We start from the raw sequence: 26,533 nt of genomic DNA on the forward strand, positions 1-26,533 counted from the left end.
TGCACATCATCATCAATGGAGAACCCGAACAACTGGAAAGCATCATAACCGAACAGGTTTTCAGTGCCCGCATGATCCACCACATAAAACGTGAGGGGCCTAACAACAGACTTTTAGGCAGTGGAAGCATCAGACTGGCCAATGATAGGAATTTTCTGTTTATTATAAGTTCTCAGATTTCGTGTAACTGGAGACAAGGGAGGGGAGCCCAACTCCAAATACGTGCGAGAATTAATGAGAGTTCCTGCAGAGCCAGTGTCCACTTGCATGCGAATGTCTTTATCCAGAACACGAACAGTAACAAACAACTTATTTGTTTGAGAAAGCACACAGTTAACATCCAGGTCCGATGGCTCGTCCTCGTCCACAGGAACTTTAGGGGACTGACACACAGAAGCAATGTGACCTTTTTTCCTACATGAATTACATGTGGCCCAACATTTTGGACATGCGGCCCTGTCATGCTGTAAGAAACAACGTGGACAAGAAGGAAGTGCGAAATGAACCTGCTTCTGTGGTCGCTATTTTCGCTGCGAGCGTTGCGGCTCAACGCGACGTTGTTTACACGAGTGAACCGCCGCCACATCTTCGTTCTCCTGTGAAACAGGCAAATTGTCCGTGTCGAAAGTTGAGTGTACAGCGCCTACATCACACAACGCGTCTATTTGCGCGCCAGCAGCGTGAGACACTTCAAAGGATTGAGCGATGCTTAGAACTTCCGACAACGACGGGTTTGGCAGTTGTAGGGCACTTTGCCGAACTTCTTTATCAGGAGCAAGCCATAGAATAGCATCCCTAACCATTGAATCAGCATAAGACTCATGATGAGTGTCCGTGACAAACTGACATTTCCTACTCAGACCATGTAGTTCCGCCGCCCAAGCCCGGTAAGATTGATGGGGCTGTTTACGACACCGGTAGAACGCCACGTGGGCGGCAACAACGTGGGTGTTTTTTCGGTAATAGTTAGACAATAAGTCACACATTTCTTGGAAGGACAGAGAGGCAGGTTCCCGCAGAGGGGCTAACTGAGATAGCAGCTGATAGATCTGTGGGGAAATCCAAGATAGAAATAACGACTTAAACATAGGAGCGTCGACAACGCCGAAAGCCAAGAAGTGTTGCCGCAACACTTCTCATAATCCTCCCAATCTTCAGCGGCTATGTTGTAAGGAGGGAATGGAGGTGGAGAAGAGGAAGACAGACGATGAGTAAGCGACGTCGACAACGCCTGAATAGCAGCCATCAGCTGTGTTTGTCGTGCCTGAATAGCAGCCGTCAGCTGTGTTTGTTGTTCAATGAGCGCTTGCATAAGCTGTTCCATGTCTGCCCCATCACGAACACACAAATCCACAACGCAGTGAAAATATCCGACCTCGTCGCCAAAAAGTGTTCTAACCTTTAATCACCAATAATTTTGGATATTCAAACACACTCACTTAGAAACAATAGCTGGTTACATGATAACAACTCAGTATCTCTTATTCGACTGCCGTGCTGTGACATGCGGCCGGCGCCGTCCGTAGCTAGGTGGCGCTCCCGCGCTCAGCCGAGTTGCGGAGTGCCTCTATCGCCGTTTGCGCGTACTGTCATGGCGGCACTGTTAAATGTCGTGGCACTGTCACAACAGTTTCTTGAACAGTTCACTATGTATCTGCATGGGATTGACTGCTGAAAGACCACTTGGGCATTTCAAGGCCGCTAACCATCACAGCCATCTACTCAAAAAACCTCGAAATCTGACTCACTTCCTCACTTGAATCTTAATCAAATATTTTTGATAATAAGTACAGATTTGTAAGTGAGGCCAACTCCCAACAAGTGCGTAACATTGTAAACAACTGGTGTAAGAACAGATACTGTTGTGCTCACAATGAATGGATTTGGTAAGTAGTTGTTCAGGCGATATTCAGTCAGTTATATGGAGATAATCCATGACAGGATTGATATAGTGAAGAGAAACATGACACCTTAACCATCACCATGCATGATCAACCCCTCTCATTAATGATTCCAAAAACTCAGTTTTATACATTCAGTGGCCAGTTTCATTCAGTGTTAAGACTATCATTAAAAATGATTACAAGTTTTCTGTAATTTAATGAGGAATCGGAAGTCATTACTGAGATGAGAGCTGTCTTAGTGCAAGACAAACTTAGGTCATGGATGTGACATGCTTTAAGACCAGATATAGAAAGGCTGAAGGTTTCTGTGTAGGATAAAATCATCTAGAGAAATATTTATGGTGCAATTATAACAAAACACAATCCACTTGCAAATGTATGTAAATTTCATCTGTCATATTTACCCAAGAGTAATGGTATGCTTGTACTGTAATAATCATGGTGTCATATTTGACATGACTAACACTCATTCTGTATTTTCATCTGCATGTCCTGTTTTGTTCTCAAACGAATGAGAGCATATCAGTCTCATAAAAGAGAAAACTTGCAGAAGAGAAGACAGAAAGAACTGTGGTATTTATTGAGAGAGAGGGGGGGGGGGGGGGGGAGAGAGAGAGAGAGAGAGAGAGAGAGAGAGAGAGAGAGAGAGAGAGAGAGAGAGAGAGAGAGAGCATGTACCCTTTTAATGTAGAAGGTTGCTCATATAAAGGACATGTTTTTAAAAGTTTACTTGAAGAAAGTTCTCATTTTAATATGGAAACCCAGCTACGGAGATAATGCAGGATACATATTTATGCAAAGAGTTACATTAATGCAGGAGACCCATGTGTAATGTTTGTAGAGACTGAAAATGCCTTGCTTTTGCATTTCTTGAAAGTCTGCACAGAAGCAACTTCAGGTACAGACATCGCTCACATACACTATGTGATCAGAAGTATCCGGACACACCCAAAACCATACTTATTCATATTAGGTGTATTGTGCTGCCACCTACTACCAGGCACTCCATATCAGTGAGCTCAGTAGTCATTAGACACTGAGAGAACAGAATGGTGTGCCCTGCAGAACTCATGAACTTCGAACGTGGTCAGGTGATTGGGAGTCACTTGTGTCATACATCTGTATGTGAGATTTCCACACTCCTAAACATCCCTAGGTCCACTGTTTCCGATGTGATAGTGAAGTGGAAACGTGAAGGGACACATATAGCACAAAAGCCTACAGGCCGACCTTGTCTGTTGATTGAGAGAGACCGCAGACAGTTGGAGAGAGTTGTAATGTGTAGTAGACAAACATTTATCCAGATCATCACACAGGAATTCCAAACTGCTCAGGATTCACCGCAAGTACTATGACGGTTAGATGGGAGGTGAGAATGCTTGGATTTCATGGTCAAGCAGCTGCTCGTAAGCCACACATCGCGGCCAGTAAATGCCAAACGACGCCTTGCTTGCTGTAAGGAGCATAAGCATTTTACGACTGAGCAGTGGAAAAAGATTGTATGGAGTGATGAATCACAGTACACAACGTGGTGATCCAATGGCAAGGTGTGGATATGGCAAATGCCCAGTGAACGTCATCTGCCAGTGTGTATAGTGCCAACAGTAAAATTCGGAGGCAGTGGTGTTATGGTGTTGTATATTTCATGGAGGGGGCTTGTAATCCTTGTTTTGCTTGGCACTATCACAGTACGGGCCTACATTGATGTTTTAAGCACCTTCTTGCTTCCCACTGTTGAAGAGCAATTCGGGGATGGTGATTGCATCTTTCAACATGATCGAGCACCTGTTCATAATGCACAGCCTGTGGCAGAGTGGCTACACGATAGTAACATCCCTGTAATGGACTGCCCTGCACAGAGTCCTGACCTGAATCCTATAGAACACCTATGGGATGTTTTGGAACGCTGACTTCGTGCCAGGCCTCACCGAGCGACATTGATACCTTTCCTCAGAGTAGCACTCGATGAAGAATGGGCTGCCATTCCCCAAGGAACCTTCCAGAACCTGATTGAACGTATGCCTGTGAGAGTGGAAGCTATCATCAAGGCTGAGGGTGGATCAACACCATATTGAATTCCAGCATTACTGATGGAGGGCACCACAAACTTGTAAGTCATTTTCAGCCATGTGCCCAGATACTTTTGATGTTATAGTGTAGTTTTGTACTGTTTGTTCATATCTTCATGTGCCAATCATCATTGAAGCAGCAACAGAGAACTACGCTGCACTATTACTCCTGAAACAGTAACATTTATTACTCCTGAAACAGTAACATTTATTACTCCTGAAACAGTAACATTTATTACTCCTGAAACAGTAACATTTATTACTCCTGAAACAGTAACATTCGAGATGTTGAAGATTCGTAGGGATATTGTCTTAATAGCCGTGACAATCCTTAGGAAGAATGATTTAATGATGTTAAGTTGATCTCATTTGGCTTTCTTGATTTTCAGTCTTCTTTGTATAGTCGCAGGAAGCCCACATGTCCAAGAATTTCTCTCAGACGTCTTGGTATTTCCCAGCACACATAATTAAAAGTGTATGTGTAGTAAATAACACCATTAGGACGGTCCTGCAACACCCTCAGGTCTGTAACTGTATGCTCATTTTTTACAACTCTTTCAGGCCTAATTGAGTCATACAGCCAGAAACTTTTCTCTGCATAGTTGGTGAATCACTGTAAGAGACTTCGAAGGGTCAAGGCTTCCGTCTCGCCTCTTCAGATACCAAGGCATATTTGCTAGGAAGTGTAACTTCATGTCCTTTCATCTTGCACTTGATGCCACTGTGGACTGAGTTACATTCCATCTGAGTGTGACCTTACTCCAAAAACTTTTGTCTAATCAAAACTTATGTATCAATAGTTAATCTTAAGAGAGCATTTGATAATATCACATTTCCATTCTGAAGTGTGCAGCGATCAGAATATAAAGACTTTGGCGAGATTTTCATTAATCGTTTTGAACAGTGTGCCCACTATACACAAGACAAAACTTGATGCAACCTATTACATTGTAACGTTGTGAACAGCCGATTTTGTTTTATGATAAACTGCTCTTGCATGTAAAAATGGAGCTAATTTCGTGGCCTGTAAGTCAATGTTGTATTCTGAGCACAGCTTCCACTGGCGATCTTTTTGCAGCCATGGCTGCTCTTTCTTTTCTGTATGCTGCTTCCACATGTCTTTGCTCAAGTCTCCGAGCCTGTAATTAGAATGAAAGTCATGCTGGGCTTTCTTGGAAGAAAATAATCGAAGATTACCCTCTTTGAAAACCAAGTCAAATGTGGTCCAACTTAATGGTGGAACCCTCTCCATATTATATTTTTCCTTTTAGATTCCATACAGATGTTGAAACTTCCTGGCAGATTAAAATTGTGTGCCGGACCGAGACTCGAACTTGGGACCTTTGCCTTTTGCGGGCAAGTGCTCTACCAACTGAGCTACCCAAGCACAACTCACAACCTGTCCTCACAGCTTCAGTTCTGCCAGTACCTCATCTCCTGTGCTGTGAGGGCGGGTCGTGAGTCGTGTTTGGGTAGTTCAGTTGGTAGAGCACTTGCCCGCGAAAGGCAAAGGTCCCGAGTTTGAGTCTCGGTCCAGCACACAGTTTTAATCTGCCAGGAAGTTTCATATCAGTGCACACTCTGCTGCAGAGTGAAAATCTCATTCTGCATACAGTTGTTGTTTGCATTATAGAATAGGCTCAGGGTACAGCTTGGAGGAGCATTTCCTGCAGTTATGTGAGGGCTGTTTCAGAAGCCAGTATTCTTTTACGCAGGTTATCTTATGGTCATCCCATGTGTGGAATTTTAAGCCAATACTGAACAGTCCATTCTTTAATCCCAAATCTCAAGAATATTGAGAAATATCTTCTTGCATACTTTGTTTTTCCACCGCTTTTTCTCAAGTGATAAATCTGTGTGCCTTTTCTTCTGGATTTGCCAGTGATCTTCCATGGACGTTTGTTTCAAATTTTGTCCACAAAATTGATTACATATATCTTTCCCTGGTGCCATGACATAATTTTCCAGAATCATTCAAATAATGCCTACCTATCACTAGCAGAAAACTGAAGGCCTTCCTTAGAAAGGATTTCTGACAAACTTGAAACTATGTGTCAGACCTAAGTTTTGCCACTTCAACTCTTTTTTTATATCCAGTATGTTCTCAGAATTTTATTGGCTATTTTTCCCATCACTGCGTAAGTTGCCATAAAATTCCTGGCCTCCTGTTTCAACTTCTTTGCTTCCGTAATCTTTCCATAAGATACTTGAATTTCCTGGTAAGCAATCAGATGCAATTGTGTAGCGATGAATGTGAAGTAGTACTGTTGTCCCCAGTGGCAACTGTGACTGCTGTATCATTTTGAGCATTCTTGGATACAGCTGCCTAAGTTTCTAGGTAAAAAAAATTTGTAAATCAAGTTAAGAAGATCAAAGTTGAAGCTCAAATTCGTGTATTTATAATAACAATGATATCAGTACTATTATTATTAATAATAATCACAAGAAAAATTATCTGTGTCGTTATATGGCCTAGGAAAAATGACTGAGAACCCTGTAGATGAAATTAATTCTTCTTCCATCCATGTAACTTTCACAGTTACTACTGTTCTCACCTACAATTAAGTGGATATTCTAAAAATCCATGCCAGGAATGACTAAAACATAAAATGAGCAAAGCCTGATGTTCTTATTTATATCACAATAAAGGAGCTGTGGTACTATTAAGTTTACCGAGCGAGGTGGCGCAGTGGTTAGCACACTGGACTCGTATTCGGGAGGACGACGGTTCAATCCCGTCTCCGGCCATCCTGATTTAGGTTTTCCGTGATTTCCCTAAATCGTTTCAGGCAAATGCTGGGATGGTTCCTTTGAAAGGCACGGCCGATTTCCTTCCCAATCCTTCCCTAACCCGAGCTTGCGCTCCGTCTCTAATGACCTCGTTGTCGACGGGACGTTAAACACTAACCACCACCACTATTAAGTTTCATAGTCTTAATGGTTAATGTGAGGTTAATGTGAGGTAAATAATGATAATTTCTTACTGCTGTCAATCACTCTCAGGAAGGAATATCTGCTTTTACATGCTAATTTCAGCCAAGATACTATTTCTTCCCCAATTAAAAAACAAAAACTGTCTTGTAAAACGCTGTGTTTTCACGAACTGAAGCTACAACCAAGGAACCACTTTCGAACACTGGGAGGGATATGTCCAGTATTAAGCAGTAATATTGTGTTATGGCTGCACATGCTTTGGCATTTACATGGTATTGTTTACTACACCCAAAACACTATGGTTATTCTTACTTCTTTCTTTTGCTGTTATACAGTATTTCCATGTATATGTACCACATATGTGTTATTATTTTAGTTAATTTTCTTTGTGAGTGAGTAATTAAAAATTCAGACTCCTGCCTGGCCAGAAAAGTTGCACTGAGAGTCAAGGATATCAACTGACTGAAAAACACAAATTTGACATTTTGTCGGTTATGTAGTATTTTGTTTTCTCTTCTCGTCGCTGACAATACAGTATTTGCTATCTTGCTTTGTAAAGCCCAATTCATTTTTGACCTCTGTTTACACAGCTTCTTACGAAGCTGAGTGAATTAATAATTCATCCCATGATTGTATTTCTACTCTCTCTCTCTCTCTCTCTCTCTCTCTCTCTCTCTCTCTCTCTCTCTCTTCTCTTTTTTTTTCCATGTACTGTGTCATCTCAACCATTAATTTACTTAGTGCTGTTGTAATTCAGTTCACTAAAATGCTAAAACCATTTGTTCCTGTTCAATAAAACTTATTCAGTGTTCATCTATTCATAAACTGGAAAGTATAGATAGTATAGTGATAAGAGTGCATTCACTACTTGACTGATGGTCTGATTATTTAATTAATGTTGTACTACCGGGTGTTCTGCCGAGATGTAGTTTCCATTTTATGCACAATATTTTGATGACTGACCTATCTGTCTTTTTCAGTTGCTGTGAGTTTTGCTGTTTTGTGTGTTCAGTGCCTGAACTCCAACCAGACTGTGAACTGTTGTTGGTCTCGTGCCACTATTTATAGCTGAGTTCAATTCCCTGTGCTCCCTAAGCCCTCTGTGCTTATTGTTTTTCTGACCTTGCCCTGATGTTACATGAAACACAAATTCTCTCGGCATTTTCCTGCTCTGGTGAATTTGATGGCTAGCAAGATTTTACAAAATCAAGTGCTGGACTCCAAGCATTATTTACACTGAAACTTCTGCCCCTGTTATTACATTTTCTGAAATGTTAATTTTGATGAATATCTTAATTATGCTGTCCCATAGACTTGATCTCATTGTCTTTCATTTCTGTGACAGCTGATTTGCTGTGTTGATGTTCCTTGCATCTTTCCTCAACTGAACCCATTTGTTTGGACCGCTGTTTGTAGGTGTTGTAATTTTTTGCCAAGACTATCTTTGTCTGAAAGTGTTCGAGGGGACCAGAGTTTTAAGCATCGAATTTCTTTTTGATGAATGATGATAGCGTGAGTAAATTTCACTTCCATCAACTGAGATAAAAAGTATTCTATGTACTGGTAAAGGTGATGTAGGTGTCCAACAGCTGGGTTATGTTTTAATTCCTTGCATGTCTTTCATGGGGCTTACTATAAGAACAGTCAAGGAAAGGTGCAAGGAACATAAGCGACAAACTTGGCTAACACAACCAAGCAGATCAGCTGTCACTGAGCACTACCTTAAATATAATCATGAAATGAGACAAGTATCGTGGTGCAAATGCCTAGTTTCTATGATGGTATAATTAACGGTCTATCGTAATAAAGATCTCGGAAAACATAGTAAACAGGGATGAAGATTTCAATTTAAATGATGCTTGCGGCCAACCTCACTGGCCATCAAATCCACCAGATGTGGTGAATACTGAGAGAATTTGCATTTTATGGAATATTAGAGTGAGTTCTGATAAAACCAAAGACAGTCAAAGGGTGAAGGGAGTATGGGGAACCCAATTTGGCTATAAATAGCAGCATGAGCCCGACAACAGTTCACAGTGTGATTGAAGTCCAGGCAGCTAGTGCACATAACAGGAAATCTCGCAGCACCTGATGAGGATGGCTGGATCGATCGTCGAAATATTTTGCGTAAAATGGAAAGAGCAACTCAGTTGAACACCCGGAAGCATGCCATTAATCGTTCATGCCTAAAAAACCTGAGAGGTTTACAGTGCTGGAACACCACTTACAGGAAAATACAAAATATCAATTCCAGGATAGCTAATGTAGTAGTGGCAACTTTCTGTTTAGAGCACTGATTTTACTGCTTGCTTGTATACACTAATCCCTAAAGTATAGTTATTTGCTTCAAAGAGAAAATCCAGCACCACACATTCTACTCACAATTGACATAAATTATAAAATGCCTTTGTCATCCACAAGGTATGTCAACTCTGAACTTGTATCCACTTCACTATTTTTCTACATAGTGTATCAAAACCAACCCACTAATCCACAATCCCCTCCTTTTTTCAGAGAAAATTTATGTGGATCCACAGCTTGTATTATTTCAGGAAATAGTGTGTATGCTAATTGAGATTAGACATAAATTGTGATTATATTAACTGGCATATATAGGATTCAGATAGTATGATGACAGTGTATGTTGGCTCTCGGTGGGCAAAAACACTTGATAATTATTCTTTAGCCTTGATACTAGTTGTTACGGCTGTGGGACATATTCTTGGAACCCACGACTTTTACTGGCATTTCTACAACCAGCTGTATAGTATCAAAATTATAGAAAAAGTTAAACTGTGGAACCCATGATAACTGAAGAGTGTGATTACTGCAGTGTGGACTGCAGCACACTGCACATCATAGTTTTCAATTCCAGTATGCAACTGCAGTTCCCTGGCATACACATTTGACATATACCATCTCATATGTGTATAATTGATTTGCATGTAATACAAGTAGAACTATGTTAAAATTCAATTCAATTACCAATAGCTTCCGAATTTACAGGATCAGTTTGTATCTTAAAAAGATTAAAATTAATTGTTATTTGCATGCGGCAAGCAGGAGAATCAAAGAGCATGTCCATCCAATAAAACTGTTTTGTAAAGTACCCCCTCTGAATCATTGTTTCATTTCACAGAGCTGTGACCGGATGGTTCTCATATGGGATATGCGAACAGGGCAGTGTGTTCAGTCATTTGAAGGCCATCAGTCAGACATAAATAGTGTGAAATTTCATCCAAGTGGAGATGCTGTAGCTACTGGTTCAGATGATGCAACAGTGAGTGTTTTTGGTATTTCCCAAAGTACATTTATTGAAACATTAAAATGGGATTGTGGGGATGAAACTCATGAAATTTACCTTTTCAGTGTCGTTTATTTGATCTGAGGGCAGACAAAGAAGTTGCTGTGTACTCCAAAGAGAGCATCATCTTTGGTGTTAATTCTGTGGATTTCTCTGTTAGTGGTGAGTGACTTTCATGACAGTTAGTTTGACCTTTTTATATTAATCAGTACTTATGCATTGTACTGTATGCCCCTGGGCTGTTACTGTACTTGTATACAGGAGATTCTTGTACTATTCCCCAGCGAGGAACAATAGCAGACATATCAGTTACCTATTTTACCCCAGCTAAATGTAATCTGCTCTGTAACATCTCCACAACCTGCCTGAGTGGTGCCCTGCCGAAAAATGCAATGTATCCCATCACTTCATTTTGAGTGTACTTGTATCATGCCATTACTTTTTATCAATATGTATTGTGTCTCAGAAAACCTTTTCATGCAAGCAATTACTGGTGGTCTTATTGTGATCATACTAATTTCTATGGACTATGATATGCAGTGAGCAGAGGTACATCTGTGTGGCAGTATATGATTCTTTTACATGCACCACAAGATGATAAAAGGAGATTTTAATGCAAAAAAAGGAGGACAAGAAAAATACCTTCATTGTGATACTTTTGATATGACATTTAAACCAGAAGAGATGATACTGTAATACAGTATGCTGAGACTCCTTAAAACATTCTTTCAGATGAAAGCAAATAGTAAATGATATGGCAAAGACCAATTGGAACAGAGATTAAAATTGATTATATTTTATCAGTCTGTAAGGATATTGTATGGGATGTGGTGGTCTTAAACTGCTTGAGAATTTGAAGTGATCGTAGACTAGTAAGATCAAGAGCGAAAATAGACACAGAGATATGTCGAAAGAAACTCTCATTACACAATTAATCTGAAATGCAAAATAATAGTGACTTGACACAGCTTCACACAGGTAGCACTAAATAACTACAGCCTGTGACTAATCAGGTGTATAAATTATATACACAACCCATCCTTGTCAGTCGTGCTTATCTATCACTGAAAACTGCATAAAAGTCCGTACAGTATTCTTGAGGCTAGCCTTCACATACAGACAAATAATTCATGATATGTACTGATGATAATTTATTAAAGACTTCAAATAAAATCAAGCAACACATGAAACAACTTAGTAAATTAAGACTATGATGGCAAAGGAAAAAAAAGACATTGTTATGTAATGAAGGCACTTATGCAAACAGCAAAAGATATTACAGGTTCATTTGGTGTTATTGGCTAGGAGACTCCGTCTATGGTTGTTCAGCCACCTGGTGCAAGTCTTTCTATTTGACACCACTTTAGCAACTTGTGCATCGCATGAAGAGTAGGTGAAACGAAGGGGACAACATAAAAATCTAGTTGCAATAAAGAAAATCTCTGATGTAGTCAGGAATCACAAATAGGACTGCGTGATCCAGAGGGATCAATGTTAATCACTAGTCCAAGAGCGGTGGTAATAGATCATGATAAAATAAGCATAACTGAATTCATCTATTTGAAAATGTCTCCAAAAGGATGGAAGAAGTTAACAGGAAATTTTGAAAACACATACAATCGAAAACAATAAAGAATATGAAGGAAACAAAATAGAAACTTATGTTGGCTAGACACCGTGTTTCAAACGCTATGATGGCAGGTGCATCTGTATGATTCAGTTTTTGGTAAAGATGAAAACCATCATTTCACAGTTGTTCTAATTACACACATTCATTTTTAAGCTAGTGCCATATTCATCTTTAATCTTACTCAAAGTCTACTAATATCAGAGCTAAGAATGTAAAAAGAGGACTTAAATGTGAATGTGCTGAAATAGAATGTGACTGTAACATCAGAATAACAAAGCAGTCCACTGGAATGTATAAGAAGGGAAAACTTAACATAAGAATAAACCAAGACAATTGAATAGTTGTTATCAGTAAGGAGAACAATTGTATTTGGGAAAAAGATGTCGAAACATTCGTCCATGGGAGGAACTGAAAGTAATATCTGTTTAATTGGCTCACCTGTCAGTAAAATGGAAAACCACAGCAACTTTCTGCATGGAGTACAGACACAATCTGATAAGTTATGTATTAAAAACATCAGTAATATACTAAAGTATACTTAAGAAATCTGAAAGAGGTGTATGTGAATTACAATTTGTGTCTATGCAGGGACTCGGAGCAATTGAAGTTGCATGTCACAACAGAGGTGCTTGTCCAGAATTGTTACAATCAAAGAAAGGGTGTTTGCCTCACAAAAATCTTTTGATCAAGTTCAGCATCATGAAGTTATGTAGCTCCACAGTCACAGACCAGGGCATCCATTGCATCAGAAACCTATATTGGAACCAAACTGTGCTGTTAAAATGTGATACATTCATCTAAACACAAATTAAAAGCGGAGTAATACAGGAATATATGTTACCTCAAATTTCATTCACTCTCTGTTTGGCATAAATTTTTAAAAGATTATGTGAAAATATGAATTTTGAAGTGAAAAGAAAATAGTCATCTGCTACACTTTTAATGCAGTCCTAATTGTTGATAATATAGATGGTCTACAATTAGTTGATGAATTATGAGAACACAGTAAATACCAAAAACACAAAATTCATTATCATCACAAGAATTTTTCCCTTTTTTAATGCTAATCTGTGCGCTTGACTTTTTGGAGACTTGACACCAGACAATATAGTAAACTGCCACGTTAAATGAGCATTACACATTTCTCAAGGCTTAAGAAGAAAATACTTACATGTTTCTCTTTGAACTGGTCTAAGGATTGTCTTTGGACCTCTTGGCTGTGAGACATTAAACTGGCTGCAACAGCATTGGTGCAATCCACAGAAAACTGAGAAGTAATGGAAAATGTGATGGAAATCATCCATTGGTGAATGTGCATATTTGTCGAAAGTAGAAAAAGACAAGAACAAGTAGACAGTTTAAGAAGTGAATCGAGAACATAGGTACTTAATAATGAAAACAAAATGACATCACAAGGATTGTGTTAGATGAGATACATAAAACTGCTTGAGTTATGAAGAAGTAAAAAGTCACAGGAAATGACTGTGTTTGTACAGAAGCTATTGAAACTGGAAGAAATGAGGTTTTGAGAAAACTTTTGACCCAATTTCAACAAAATATATAGTAACACCCCATGAGGAACAAGATATTGCTTCAATCTGCGTTAATAAATTGAATAATATATGTCAGATTTCATCTTGACAATGGGAAATTCAGAACTGAAAGAGTAGTCAAGCAGGATAATTCCATATCGTGTAACTATTCTCAACAGCCAGATGAGTATTAATGATTTTTGAACTGAGAAAATGATTAAGGAATATATATGAGGGAATGTACCTGAACTACCTTATAGTTTTGCTGATGATGGGGTACAGCTTGTGTCATGCGCAGATAAACTTCAGCATCTAAGGAGGCACTTCATTTAGCAAGTTTGCAAATAGACTTTAAAATTAATTATATAAGTATAGAAATTAGTAAAAACTGTATAATTAAGCATTATACAAACAAATATTTTGTTCAGTATCTTACTGGCCATAAAAACCTGTGTATGTATGTCAGAAAGCAAAATTAGTTAAAAACCAAATAATATGCTCATTTACCTGTTGTTGTTGTTGTTGTTGTTGTTGTTGTTGTTGTCGTCATCAGTCCAGAGACTGGCTTGATTCAGCTCTACATGCTACTCTATCCTTTACAAGCTTCATCATCTCCGAGTAACTAATGTAACCTACATCCTTCCGAATCTGTTTAGTGTACTAATGCCTTGGTCTCCCTCTATGATTTTTGCACTCCGCGCTTCCCTCCAATACTAAATTGATGATCCTTTGATGCCTCAGAATGTGTCCTATCAACCGATCCTTTCTTCTACTCAAGTTGTGCCACAAATCGCTCTTCTCCCCCATTCTATTCGGTACCTCCTAATTAATTACATCATCTACCCATCTAATCTTCTGCATTCTTCTGTAGCACCACATTTCGAAAGCTTCTATTCTCTTCTTGTCAAAACTATTTATCGTCCATGTTTCACTTCCATACATGGCTACACTCCATACAAATACTTTCAGAAAAGACTTCCTGGCACTTAAATCTATACTCGATGTTAACAAATTTCTCTTCTTCAGAATCACTTTCCTTGCCATTGTCAGTCTACATTTTATATTCTCTCTACTTCAATCATCACCACTTATTTTGCTCCCCATATAGCAAAACTCATCTACTACTTCAAGTGTCTCATTTCCTAATCTTCTTTCCTCAGCATCACCTAATTTGATTTGACTACATTCCATTGTCTTCATTTTTCTTTTGTTGATGTTCATCTTATATCCTCCTTTCAAGACACTGTCCATTCCGTTCAACTGCTCTTCCAAGTCCTTTGATGTCTCTGAAAGAATTACAATGTCATCGGCGAACCTCAAAGTTTTTAGAATGAGATTTTCACTCTGCAGCGGAGTGTGCGCTGATATGAAACTTCCTGGCAGAGCGCAATGCCCGTGAAAGGCAAAGGTCCCGAGTTCGAGTCTCGGTCCGGCACACAGTTTTAATCTGCCAGGAAGTTTCGCAAAGTTTTTATTTCTTCTCCATGGATTTTAATACCTACTCCAAATTTTTCTTTTGTTTCCTTCACTGCTTGCTCAATATACAAATTGAATAACATCGGGGAGAGGCTACAACCCTGTCTGACTCCCTTGTCAACCACTGCTTCCCTTTCATGCCCCTCGGCTCTTATAACTGCCATGTGGTTTCTGTACAAATTGTAAACATCCTTTCGCTCCCTGTATTTTCCCGCTGCCACCTATAGAATTTGAAGGACAGTATTCCAGTCAACATTTTCAAAAGCTTTCTCTAAGTCTACAAATGCTAGAAAAGTAGGTTTGCCTTTCCTTAATCTTTCTTCTAAGATAATTCGTAGGGTCAGTATTGCCTCACATGTTCCCATATTTCTACGGAATTCAAACTGATCTTCCCCGAGGTTGGTTTCTACCAGTTTTTCCATTCCTCTGTAAAGAATTCATGTTAGTATTTTGCAGCCATGACTTATTAAACTGATAGTTCGGTTATTTTCACACATGTCAACTTTTGCTTTCTTGGAATTGGAATTATTATATTCGTCTTGAAGTCGGAGGGTCTGGCTCGTACATCTTGCTCACCAGATTGTAGTTCTAATGGAATGTTGGAATGGGGCCTTGTTTCAGCTTAGGTCTTTCAGTGCTCTGTCAAACTCTTCATGCAGTATCATATCTCCCATTTCATCTTCATCTATGTCCTCTTCCATTTCCGTAATATTGCCCTCAAGTACATCGCCCATGTATAGCCCCTCTGTATACTCCTTTCAACTATCTGCCTTCCCTTCTTTGCTTAGAACTGGTTTTCCATCTGAGCTCTTAATATTCACACAAATGGTTCTCTTTTCTCCAAAGGTCTCTTTAATTTTCCTGTAGGCAGTATCTACAGTTGTATTTAAACTTACTGCCAATGAAATATTATGACAAATAATGATTATAATGTTGCTGTGATGGGCAGAGATTGACAGTAATGTAGCTTCATTGTGCTAGAGTAAATTAAGTGTTGATCAGCATGTAAGGAAACAAATGCATCACAATGTAAGTACCAAAAAGGTAGTGAAGAAAGAGGACATACAATGAATCTGTTGTATGTTGGCATTGTTTAAAAGAGGCTGATGGCAGGTCATGATCTTGAACAATTATTTATTGGTCTCTAACCTAGTTTTCAGTTCTGAACAGATGTCATTTTGACAACAATAGTAACATTAAGAACAATTCACCACATTCACTGCATATTCCAAACGAAGCTTTCCAGGAGTGTATTTTGGAGTGGAAACACTGCTGTGACAAGTCAGTGTGCAGGGGACAAGCGTTAAACATTTGTAATTCGAGTAAAATTATTATTAAAAAGTTTGGACACGTCGTAAACAGCACTTCATTGGGCTCTAACAGTTGTTGTTGTTGTTGTTGTTGTCTTCTTCAGTCCTAAGACTGGTTTGATGCAGCTCTCAATGCTACTCTATCCTTTGCAAGCTTCTTCATCTCCCAGTACCTACTGCAGCCTACATCCTTCTGAATCTGCTTAGTATATTCATCTCTTGGTCTCCCTCTACGATTTTTACCCTCTACACTGCCCTCCAATACTAAATTGGTGATCCCTTGATGCCTCAGAACATGTCCTACCAACCGATCCCTTCTTCTAGTCACCGAGCGAGGTGGCGCAGTGGTTAGCACACTGGACTCGCATTCGGGAGGACGACGGTTCAATCCTGCGTCCAGCCGTCCTGATTTAGGTTTTCCGTGGTTTCCCTAAATCGCTTCAGGCAAATGCCGGGACTGTTCCTTAGAAAGGGCACGGCCGATTTCCTTCCCCGTCCTTCCCTAATCTGAGCTTGTGCTCCATCTCTAATGACCTCGTTGTCGACAGGACGTTAAACAGTAATCTCCTCCTCCTCCTTCTAGTCAAGTTGTGCCACAAACTCCTCTTCTCCCCAATTCTATTCAATACCTCCTCATTAGTTATGTGATTTACCCATGTTATCTTCAGCATTCTTCTGTAGCACCACATTTCGAAAGCTTCTATTCTCTTCTTGCCCAAACTATTTATCGTCCATGTTTCACTTCCATACATGGCTACACTCCATACAAATACTTTCAGAAACAACTTCCTGACATTTAAATGCTCTAACCGTAAGGCTTCTAAACTAAGAGGTGTAGTGACTCAGTAACTGAAACTACTAAATGTAAACCATAAATATGATTCTGTTGATCAACAAAATGTTAATAATCATATTACAGTGTACTACTAAATGCAGGGAAGATATCTGTTCTAGTGTTGGAAATTCATGTGATGGCCTACCCAAAATACAAAAGTGAAAAAATCTTTATTGCAGGAAGATCCACTCCTTTTACCCCAGAGACGTTAACATTGTAACCTCTACATTTCGATATGTTCAGTCCTCTTTGCAGTTCATTATAGGAGTATTCTTACAATTTATATTTACCAAAGTTTTTTTTTTTTTGTATTGCCACTTGTAATTTCAGCGGAGATGTGAAATTACTTTTAGCGTATTTTCTGCCTTTCTGACAGCCCAACATATAAATGTCCTTACACATCTTGTTCTTTGTTTGATTTTAGGGAGGCTTCTATTTGCTGGATATAATGATTATACTGTTAATGTCTGGGATTCACTAAAATGTGTAAGAGTGACTCTGTTGTATGGTCATGAGAACAGGGTATCTTGCCTGCAAGTGTCACCTGATGGAACAGCTCTTTCTACCGGAAGCTGGGATTATACTTTACGGGTAAATTTATTCTACTTTAAATTTTAGGACTAATTTCTTAAGAATTTTCATCATGTTGTTAAATCTGTGTATATTATGTATTTAGTTCATTTAAGCTCCAAAAATGTTGATGCTTTTGAAGCCATCAAAATTGAATACTAGTGCTAGTTTTCAAACACGGTTTGTCAGTAAGTAGTGTAAGTATACAAACAAAGCCAGTGGACAAGGCAGCCATAACAGATGCTAAGAAAGAGAAAATAGCTGAGTCACAGTGTAACAAGAATAATACTTGAGGAAAACTTCGCTCTTTCTTATGACGAACTAGCTCTAACTACAGATCAATCATGGGAGGTCCTGATCTAGTTTCGGTACGTATTACGAGCCAATCACTGTCATTATTTTCGTGATTCAAGTCTGGACAGAATGGTAGCCAAATTATTTTAATATTATCCTTATTTTCGTGTTTGTCATCCCCATCTGAGAATCTTCAAGGATGAGTATTGTCACCCTTAAAATGTAAGAATGCACCTGTGGCACCAAAATGTGATAGAACAAAAGGTTGAAGGATCTCTTCCTTGAACCTGTGGGCGCTTCAAAGAACCATTTCAGATTATATGGAAATCAGTCTGTCCACTATGGCTGATCCTGTCCCCTGTCCCACCCAATGTCAGCCACTATGTTACATGCATCTTCAACACACAAACATGTGCTTTTTGTGCTCTTGCCATATATAACTGTCTCAATTCTCAAGCTCTGCCTAAATTACAAGCTGAAGAACAAAATTGCTCAATTTGGTGATCCCTCATACACAGTCTTCCTTTCTCTAGTGCCTTCACTCACATAGTGTGATTTGATAATAGGACATGTATAATGCTTCTACGTGCATAAAGGTTACCAGCACAAAGATTATTCCATACTATTTGGGTGGATAGCATTGATTTTTGTAAGGATCAGGTCAGTGGAGTGGTGTTTGCTATTAAATTGTAACAGGATATTAGCAAGAGGTAACATCGCTTTTGTTCATAGTTGACCTATGCTTGATCTTCCATTATACTAAATCATACAGCTACATGAAATCTATTCTTCGCAAACCACATTACTTTTTCTGATCGAGAGTTCTTCTGGAACCACTTTCTGTCTCCCTGTTCCATTCGTGAATGATACACAGAAAGAATGACAGATGATTGTCACTAAACCTCCATATGAGCTCTTATTTTTCCAATTTTCTCATTGTCGTCTTTGCTTGAGACATATGTGGGAGGAAGTAATATGTTGCCCAACTCTTCTTGGAACATACACTCTTCAAATGTCAACAGTAAATCTCTTCGTGATGCACACTTCGTGCTTCTTTTGTAGCGTCTGCCACTAGGAGCTCTTGAGCATCTCTATAATGCTCTCACACCATTGAGTAAATGATCCTGTGACGAAAGACAGTGCCCGTCGTTGGATTGTCTCTATCCCTTCCAGTAACCCTTTGAGCCTCCATAACGTGTGTGTGTGTGTGTGTGTGTGTGTGTGTGTGTGTGTGTGTGTGTGTGTGTATATATAAAAACAAAGATGATGTGACTTACCAAACGAAAGCACTGGCATGTTGATAGACACACAAACATACACACAAAATTCAAGCTTTTGTAACCAATGGTTGCTTCTTCAGGAAAGAGGGAAGGAGAGGGAAAGACGAAAGGATGTGGTTTTTAAGGGAGAGGGTAAGGAGTCATTCCAATCCCGGGAGCGGAAAGACTTACCTTAGGGGGAAAAAAGGACAGGTATACACTAGCGCACACACACACATATCCATCCGCACATACACAGACACAAGCAGACATTTGTAAAGGCAAAGAGTTGGGGCAGAGATGTCAGTCGAGGCGGAAGTACAGAGGCAAAGATGTTGTTGAATGACAGGTGAGGTATGAGCGGCGGCAACTTGAAATTAGTGGAGGTTGAGGCCTGGTGGGTAACGTGAAGAGAGGATATACTGAAGGGCAAGTTCCCATCTCCGGAGTCCTGACAGGTTGGTGTTAGTGGGAAGTATCCAGATAACCCGGACGGTGTAACACTGTGCCAAGATGTGCTGGCCGTGCACCAAGGCATGTTTAGCCACAGGGTGATCCTCATTACCAACAAACGCTGCCTGCCTGTGTCCATTCATGCGAATTGACAGTTTGTTGCTGGTCATTCCCACATAGAAAGCTTCACAGTGTAGGCAAGTCAGTTGGTAAATCACATGGGTGCTTTCACACGTGGCTCTGCCTTTGATGGTGTACACCTTCCGGGTTACAGGACTGGAGTAGGTGGTGGTGGGAGGGTGCATGGGACAGGTTTTACACTGGGGGCGGTTACAAGGGTAGGAGCCAGAGGGTAGGGAAGGTGGTTTGGGGATTTCATAGGGATGAACCAAGAGGTTGCGAAGGTTAGGTGGACGGCGGAAAGACACTTTTGGTGTAGTGGGGAGGATTTCATGAAGGATGGATCTCATATCAGGGCAGGATTTGAGGAAGTCGTATCCCTGCTGGAGAGCCACATTCAGAGTCTGATCCAGTCCCAGAAAGTATCCTGTCACAAGTGGAGCACTTTTGGGGTTGGTCTTCCCTACAGCCTAGGTCTTCGTGGCAAACGAATCTGCTCCAGTCCAGAATCCCTGAACCATTACACCAACAACCTGAAAACAGCTTTCGCATCCCGCAACTACCCTCCCAACCTGGTACAGAAGGAAATTACCAGAGCCACTTCCTCATCCCCTCAAACCCAGAACCTCCCACAGAAGAACTCCAAAAGTGCCCCACTTGTGACAGGATACTTTCCGGGACTGGATCAGACTCTGAATGTGGCTCTCCAGCAGGAATACGACTTACTCAAATCCTGCCCTGAAATGTGATCCACCCTTCATGAAATCCTCCCCACTCCACCAAGAGTGTTCTTCCGCCATCCACCTAACCTTCGCAACCTCTTGGATCATCCCTATGAAATCCCCAAACCACCTTCCATACCCTCTGGCTCCTACCCTTGTAACCGCCCCCAGTGTAAAACCTGTCCCATGCACCCTCCCACCACCACCTACTCCAGTCCTGTAAACCGGAAAGTGTACACAATCAAAGGCACAGCCACGTGTGAAAGCACCCACGTGATTTACCAACTGACCTGCCTACACTGTGAGGCTTTCTATGTGGGAATGACCAGCAACAAACTGTCCATTCGCATGAATGGACACGGGCAGGCAGCGTTTGTTGGTAATGAGGATCACCCTGTGGCTAAACATGCCTTGGTGCACGGCCAGCACATCTTGGCACAGTGTTACACCATCCGGGTTATCTGGATACTTTCCACTAACACCAACCTATCAGAACTCTGGAGATGGGATCATGCCCTTCAGTATATCCTCTCTTCTCGTTATCTGCCAGGCCTCAACCTCCGCTAATTTCAAGTTGCCGCCACTCATACCTCACCTGTCATTCAACAACATCTTTGCCTCTGTACTTCCGCCTCGACTGACATCTCTGCCCAAACTCTTTGCCTTTACAAATGTCTGCTTGTATATGTATATGTGCGGATGGATATGTGTGTGTGTGCGCTAGTGTATACCTGTCCTTTTTTTCCCCCGAAGGTAAGTCTTTCCGCTCCCGGGATTGGAATGACTCCTTACCCTCTCCCTTGAAACCACATCCTTTCGTATTTCCCTCTCCTTGCCTCTCTCCTGATGAAGCAACCGTTGGTTGCGAAAGCTTGAATTCTGTGTGTGTGTTTGTGTTTATTTGTGTGTGTATCAACATACCAACGCTTTCGTTTGGTAAGTTACATCATCATTGTATATATACAAAGATGAAGTAACTTATCAAACAAAAGCGTTGGTATGTTGAAAGAGACACTAACAAACACAAACACACTTCAAGCTTTCGCAACCCACGGTTGCTTCATCAGGAAAGAGGGAAGGAGAGGGAAAGACGAAAATACCTGCCCTTTTTGCCCCTAAGGTAAGTCTTTCCACTCCAGGGTTTGGAATGACTCTTCACCCTCTCCCTTAAAACCCATATCCTTTCATCTTTCCCTCTCCTTCCCTCTTTCCCCCTCCTTTCCTCTTTCCTGATGAAGCAACCATGGGTTGTGAAAGCTTGAAGTTTGTGTGTGTGTGTGTTTGTTAGTGTTTCTTTTCCCACGTGGAATGTTTCCCTATATATATATATATATATCCCCCCCATGAACCATGGACCTTGCCGTTGGTGGGGAGGCTTGCGTGCCTCAGCGATACAGATAGCCGTACCGTAGGTGCAACCACAACGGAGGGGTATCTGTTGAGAGGCCAGACAAACGTGTGGTTCCTGAAGAGGGGCAGCAGCCTTTTCAGTAGTTGCAAGGGCAACAGTCTGGATGATTGACTGATCTGGCCTTGTAACAATAACCAAAACGGCCTTGCTGTGCTGGTACTGCGAACGGCTGAAAGCAAGGGGAAACTACAGCCGTAATTTTTCCCGAGGGCATGCAGCTTTACTGTATGATTACATGATGATGGCGTCCTCTTGGGTAAAATATTCCGGAGGTAAAATAGTCCCCCATTCGGATCTCCGGGCGGGGACTACTCAAGAGGATGTCGTTATCAGGAGAAAGAAAACTGGCGTTCTACGGATCGGAGCGTGGAATGTCAGATCCCTTAATCGGGCAGGTAGGTTACAAAATTTAAAAAGGGAAATGGATAGGTTGAAGTTAGATATAGTGGGAATTAGTGAAGTTCGGTGGCAGGAGGAACAAGACTTCTGGTCAGGTGACTACAGGGTTATAAACACAAAATCAAATAGGGGTAATGCAGGAGTAGGTTTAATAATGAATAGGAAAATAGGAATGCGGGTAAGCTACTACAAACAGCATAGTGAACGCATTATTGTGGCCAAGATAGATACGAAGCCCACGCCTACTACAGTAGTACAAGTTTATATGCCAACTAGCTCTGCAGATGACGAAGAAATTGAAGAAATGTATGATGAAATAAAAGAAATTATTCAGGTAGTGAAGGGAGACGAAAATTTAATAGTCATGGGTGACTGGAATTCGAGTGTAGGAAAAGGGAGGGAAGGAAACATAGTAGGTGAATATGGATTGGGGGACAGAAATGAAAGAGGAAGCCGCCTGGTCGAATTTTGCACAGAGCACAACATAATCATAACTAACACTTGGTTTAAGAATCATGAAAGAAGGTTGTATACATGGAAGAACCCTGGAGATACTAAAAGGTATCAGATAGATTATATAATGGTAAGACAGAGATTTAGGAACCAGGTTTTAAATTGTAAGACATTTCCAGGGGCAGATGTGGACTCTGACCACAATCTATTGGTTATGACCTGTAGATTAAAACTGAAGAAACTGCAAAAAGGTGGGAATTTAAGGAGATGGGACCTGGATAAACTAAAAGAACCAGAGGTTGTACAGAGATTCAGGGAGAGCATAAGGGAGCAATTGACAGGAATGGGGGAAATAAATACAGTAGAAGAAGAATGGGTAGCTTTGAGGGATGAAGTAGTGAAGGCAGCAGAGGATCAAGTAGGTAAAAAGACGAGGGCTAGTAGAAATCCTTGGGTAACAGAAGAAATATTGAATTTAATTGATGAAAGGAGAAAATATAAAAATGCAGTAAGTGAAACAGGCAAAAAGGAATACAAACGTCTCAAAAATGAGATCGACAGGAAGTGCAAAATGGCTAAGCAGGGATGGCTAGAGGACAAATGTAAGGATGTAGAGGCCTATCTCACTAGGGGTGAGATAGATACTGCCTACAGGAAAATTAAAGAGACCTTTGGAGATAAGAGAACGACTTGTATGAATATCAAGAGCTCAGATGGAAACCCAGTTCTAAGCAAAGAAGGGAAAGCAGAAAGGTGGAAGGAGTATATAGAGGGTCTATACAAGAGCGATGTACTTGAGGACAATATTATGGAAATGGAAGAGGATGTAGATGAAGATGAAATGGGAGATATGGTACTGCGTGAAGAGTTTGACAGAGCACTGAAAGACTTGAGTCGAAACAAGGCCCCCGGAGTAGACAATATTCCATTGGAACTACTGACGGCCATGGGAGAGCCAGTCCTGACAAAACTCTTCCATCTGGTGAGCAAGATGTATGAAACAGGCGAAATACCCTCAGACTTCAAGAAGAATATAATAATTTCAATCCCAAAGAAAGCAGGTGTTGACAGATGTGAAAATTACCGAACTATCAGCTTAATAAGTCACAGCTGCAAAATACTAACACGAATTCTTTACAGACGAATGGAAAAACTAGTAGAAGCCAACCTCGGGGAAGATCAGTTTGGATTCCGTAGAAACACTGGAACACGTGAGGCAATACTGACCTTACGACTTATCTTAGAAGAAAGATTAAGGAAAGGCAAACCTACGTTTCTAGCATTTGTGGACTTAGAGAAAGCTTTTGACAATGTTGACTGGAATACTCTCTTTCAAATTCTAAAGGTGGCAGGGGTAAAATACAGGGAGCGAAAGGCTATTTACAATTTGTACAGAAACCAGATGGCAGTTATAAGAGTCGAGGGACATGAAAGGGAAGCAGTGGTTGGGAAGGGAGTAAGACAGGGTTGTAGCCTCTCCCCGATGTTGTTCAATCTGTATATTGAGCAAGCAGTAAAGGAAACAAAAGAAAAATTCGGAGTAGGTATTAAAATTCATGGAGAAGAAATAAAAACTTTGAGGTTCGCCGATGACATTGTAATTCTGTCAGAGACAGCAAAGGACTTGGAAGAGCAGTTGAATGGAATGGACAGTGTCTTGAAAGGAGGATATAAGATGAACATCAACAAAAGCAAAACAAGGATAATGGAATGTAGTCTAATTAAGTCGGGGGATGCTGAGGGAATTAGATTAGGAAATGAGGCACTTAAAGTAGTAAAGGAGTTTTGCTATTTGGGGAGCAAAATAACTGATGATGGTCGAAGTAGAGAGGATATAAAATGTAGGCTGGCAATGGCAAGGAAAGCGTTTCTGAAGAAGAGAAATTTGTTAACATCCGGTATTGATTTAAGTGTCAGGAAGTCATTTCTGAAAGTATTCGTATGGAGTGTAGCCATGTATGGAAGTGAAACATGGACGATAACTAGTTTGGACAAGAAGAGAATAGAAGCTTTCGAAATGTGGTGCTACAGAAGAATGCTGAAGATTAGATGGGTAGATCACATAACTAATGAGGAAGTATTGAATAGGATTGGGGAGAAGAGAAGTTTGTGGCACAACCTGACCAGAAGAAGGGATCGGTTGGTAGGACATGTTCTGAGGCATCAAGGGATCACCAATTTAGTATTGGAGGGCAGCGTGGAGGGTAAAAATCGTAGAGGGAGACCAAGAGATGAATACACTAAGCAGATTCAGAAGGATGTAGGTTGCAGTAGGTACTGGGAGATGAAAAAGCTTGCACAGGATAGAGTAGCATGGAGAGCTGCATCAAACCAGTCTCAGGACTGAAGACCACAACAACAACAACATATATATATATATATATATCAGTATATCCTCTCTTCCCGTTACCCACCAGGCCTCAACCTCCGCTAATTTCAATATATATATATATGCTTGTGTCTGTATGTGTGGATGGATATGTGCGTGTGTGCGAGTGTATACCTGTCCTTTTTTCCCCCTAAGGTAAGTCTTTCCGCTCCCGGGATTGGAATGACTCCTTACCCTCTCCCTTAAAACCCACTTCCTTTCGTCTTCCCCTCTCCTTCCCTCTTTCCTGATGAGGCAACAGTTTGTTGCAAAAGCTTGAATTTTGTGTGTATGTTTGTGTTTGTTCGTGTGTCTATCGACCTGCCAGCGCTTTTGTTCGGTAAGTCACCTCATCTTTGTTTTTTATATATATATATATATATATATATATATATGAGGTGACTTACCGAACGAAAGCGCTGGCAGGTCAATAGACACACAAACATACACACAAAATTCTAGCTTTCGCAACAAACGGTTGCCTCATCAGGAAAGAGGGAAGGAGAGGGAAAGATGAAAGGATGTGGGTTTTAAGGGAGAGGGTAAGGAGTCACTCCAATCCCGGGAGCGGAAAGACTTACCTTAGGGGGAAAAAAGGGCGTGTATACACTCGCGCATCACACACACACACACACACACACACACACACACACACACACACACACACACACATCCATCCACACATATACAGACACAGGCAGACATATTTAAATATGTCTTCTTGTGTCTGTATATGTGTGGATGGATATGTGTGTGTGTGCGAGTGTATACCCGTCCTTTTTTCCCCCTAAGGTAAGTCTTTCCGCTCCTGGGATTGGAATGACTCCTTACCCTCTCCCTTAAAACCCACTTCCTTTCGTCTTTCCCTCTCCTTCCCTCTTTCCTGATGAGTCAACAGTGTGTTGCAAAAGCTTGAATTTTGTGTGTATGTATGTGTCTGTTTGTGTTTCTATTGACCTGCCAGCGCTTTCGTATGGTAAGTCACATTATCTTTGTTTATATAGAGCGCTTTCGCATGGTAAGTCACATCATCTTTGTTTATATAGAGGGAAAGACGAAAGGATGTGGGTTTTAAGGGAGAGGGTAAGGAGTCATTCCAATCCCGGGAGCGGAAAGACTTGCCTTAGGGGGGGGATAAAGGACAGGTATACACTCGCGCGCACACACACATATCCATCCGCACATATAAAGACACAAGCAGACATATGTAAAATAAAAATATGTGGCCTTTACAGATTGTTGTGCATCATCTTGCTGAAATATTGTACAACTTTATTTGTACTGAAGTGACCATTAACACTGGAAACTGGTAACTCCTTAATCTCTAGCACTGTTGTAATGCATGTTTTGGGTACCACTTACCGCAGCATTCTGTTCTATAACATTATGGTGAATTTATTTTTCACACAAGAGCAAATAATTAGCAAACTATTTCATTCTATAGTATAGGAGATGTCCATTTCACCATGTTGTTGTGCTGCTTCTGCTTC

The 26,533-nt window shown here is 40.6% G+C and overlaps 1 protein-coding gene across 3 annotated transcripts in view; it reads left to right on the forward strand.

Annotated features, from left to right (window-relative positions):
• The window catches only part of LOC126480661 (guanine nucleotide-binding protein subunit beta-5), a 167,062-nt gene that overhangs the window by 134,809 nt on the left and 5,720 nt on the right, over window positions 1-26,533 (forward strand). For all 3 annotated transcript variants that reach the window (XM_050103886.1, XM_050103884.1, XM_050103885.1), the window contains 3 exons: window positions 10,047-10,187; window positions 10,277-10,373; window positions 17,419-17,585. In XM_050103886.1, the coding sequence (XP_049959843.1) occupies window positions 10,047-10,187; window positions 10,277-10,373; window positions 17,419-17,585 (405 nt within the window). The remainder of the gene's footprint in view (window positions 1-10,046; window positions 10,188-10,276; window positions 10,374-17,418; window positions 17,586-26,533) is intronic.

This window comes from Schistocerca serialis, chromosome 5 (assembly GCF_023864345.2).
Source record: "Schistocerca serialis cubense isolate TAMUIC-IGC-003099 chromosome 5, iqSchSeri2.2, whole genome shotgun sequence".
NCBI lineage: Eukaryota > Metazoa > Arthropoda > Insecta > Orthoptera > Acrididae > Schistocerca > Schistocerca serialis.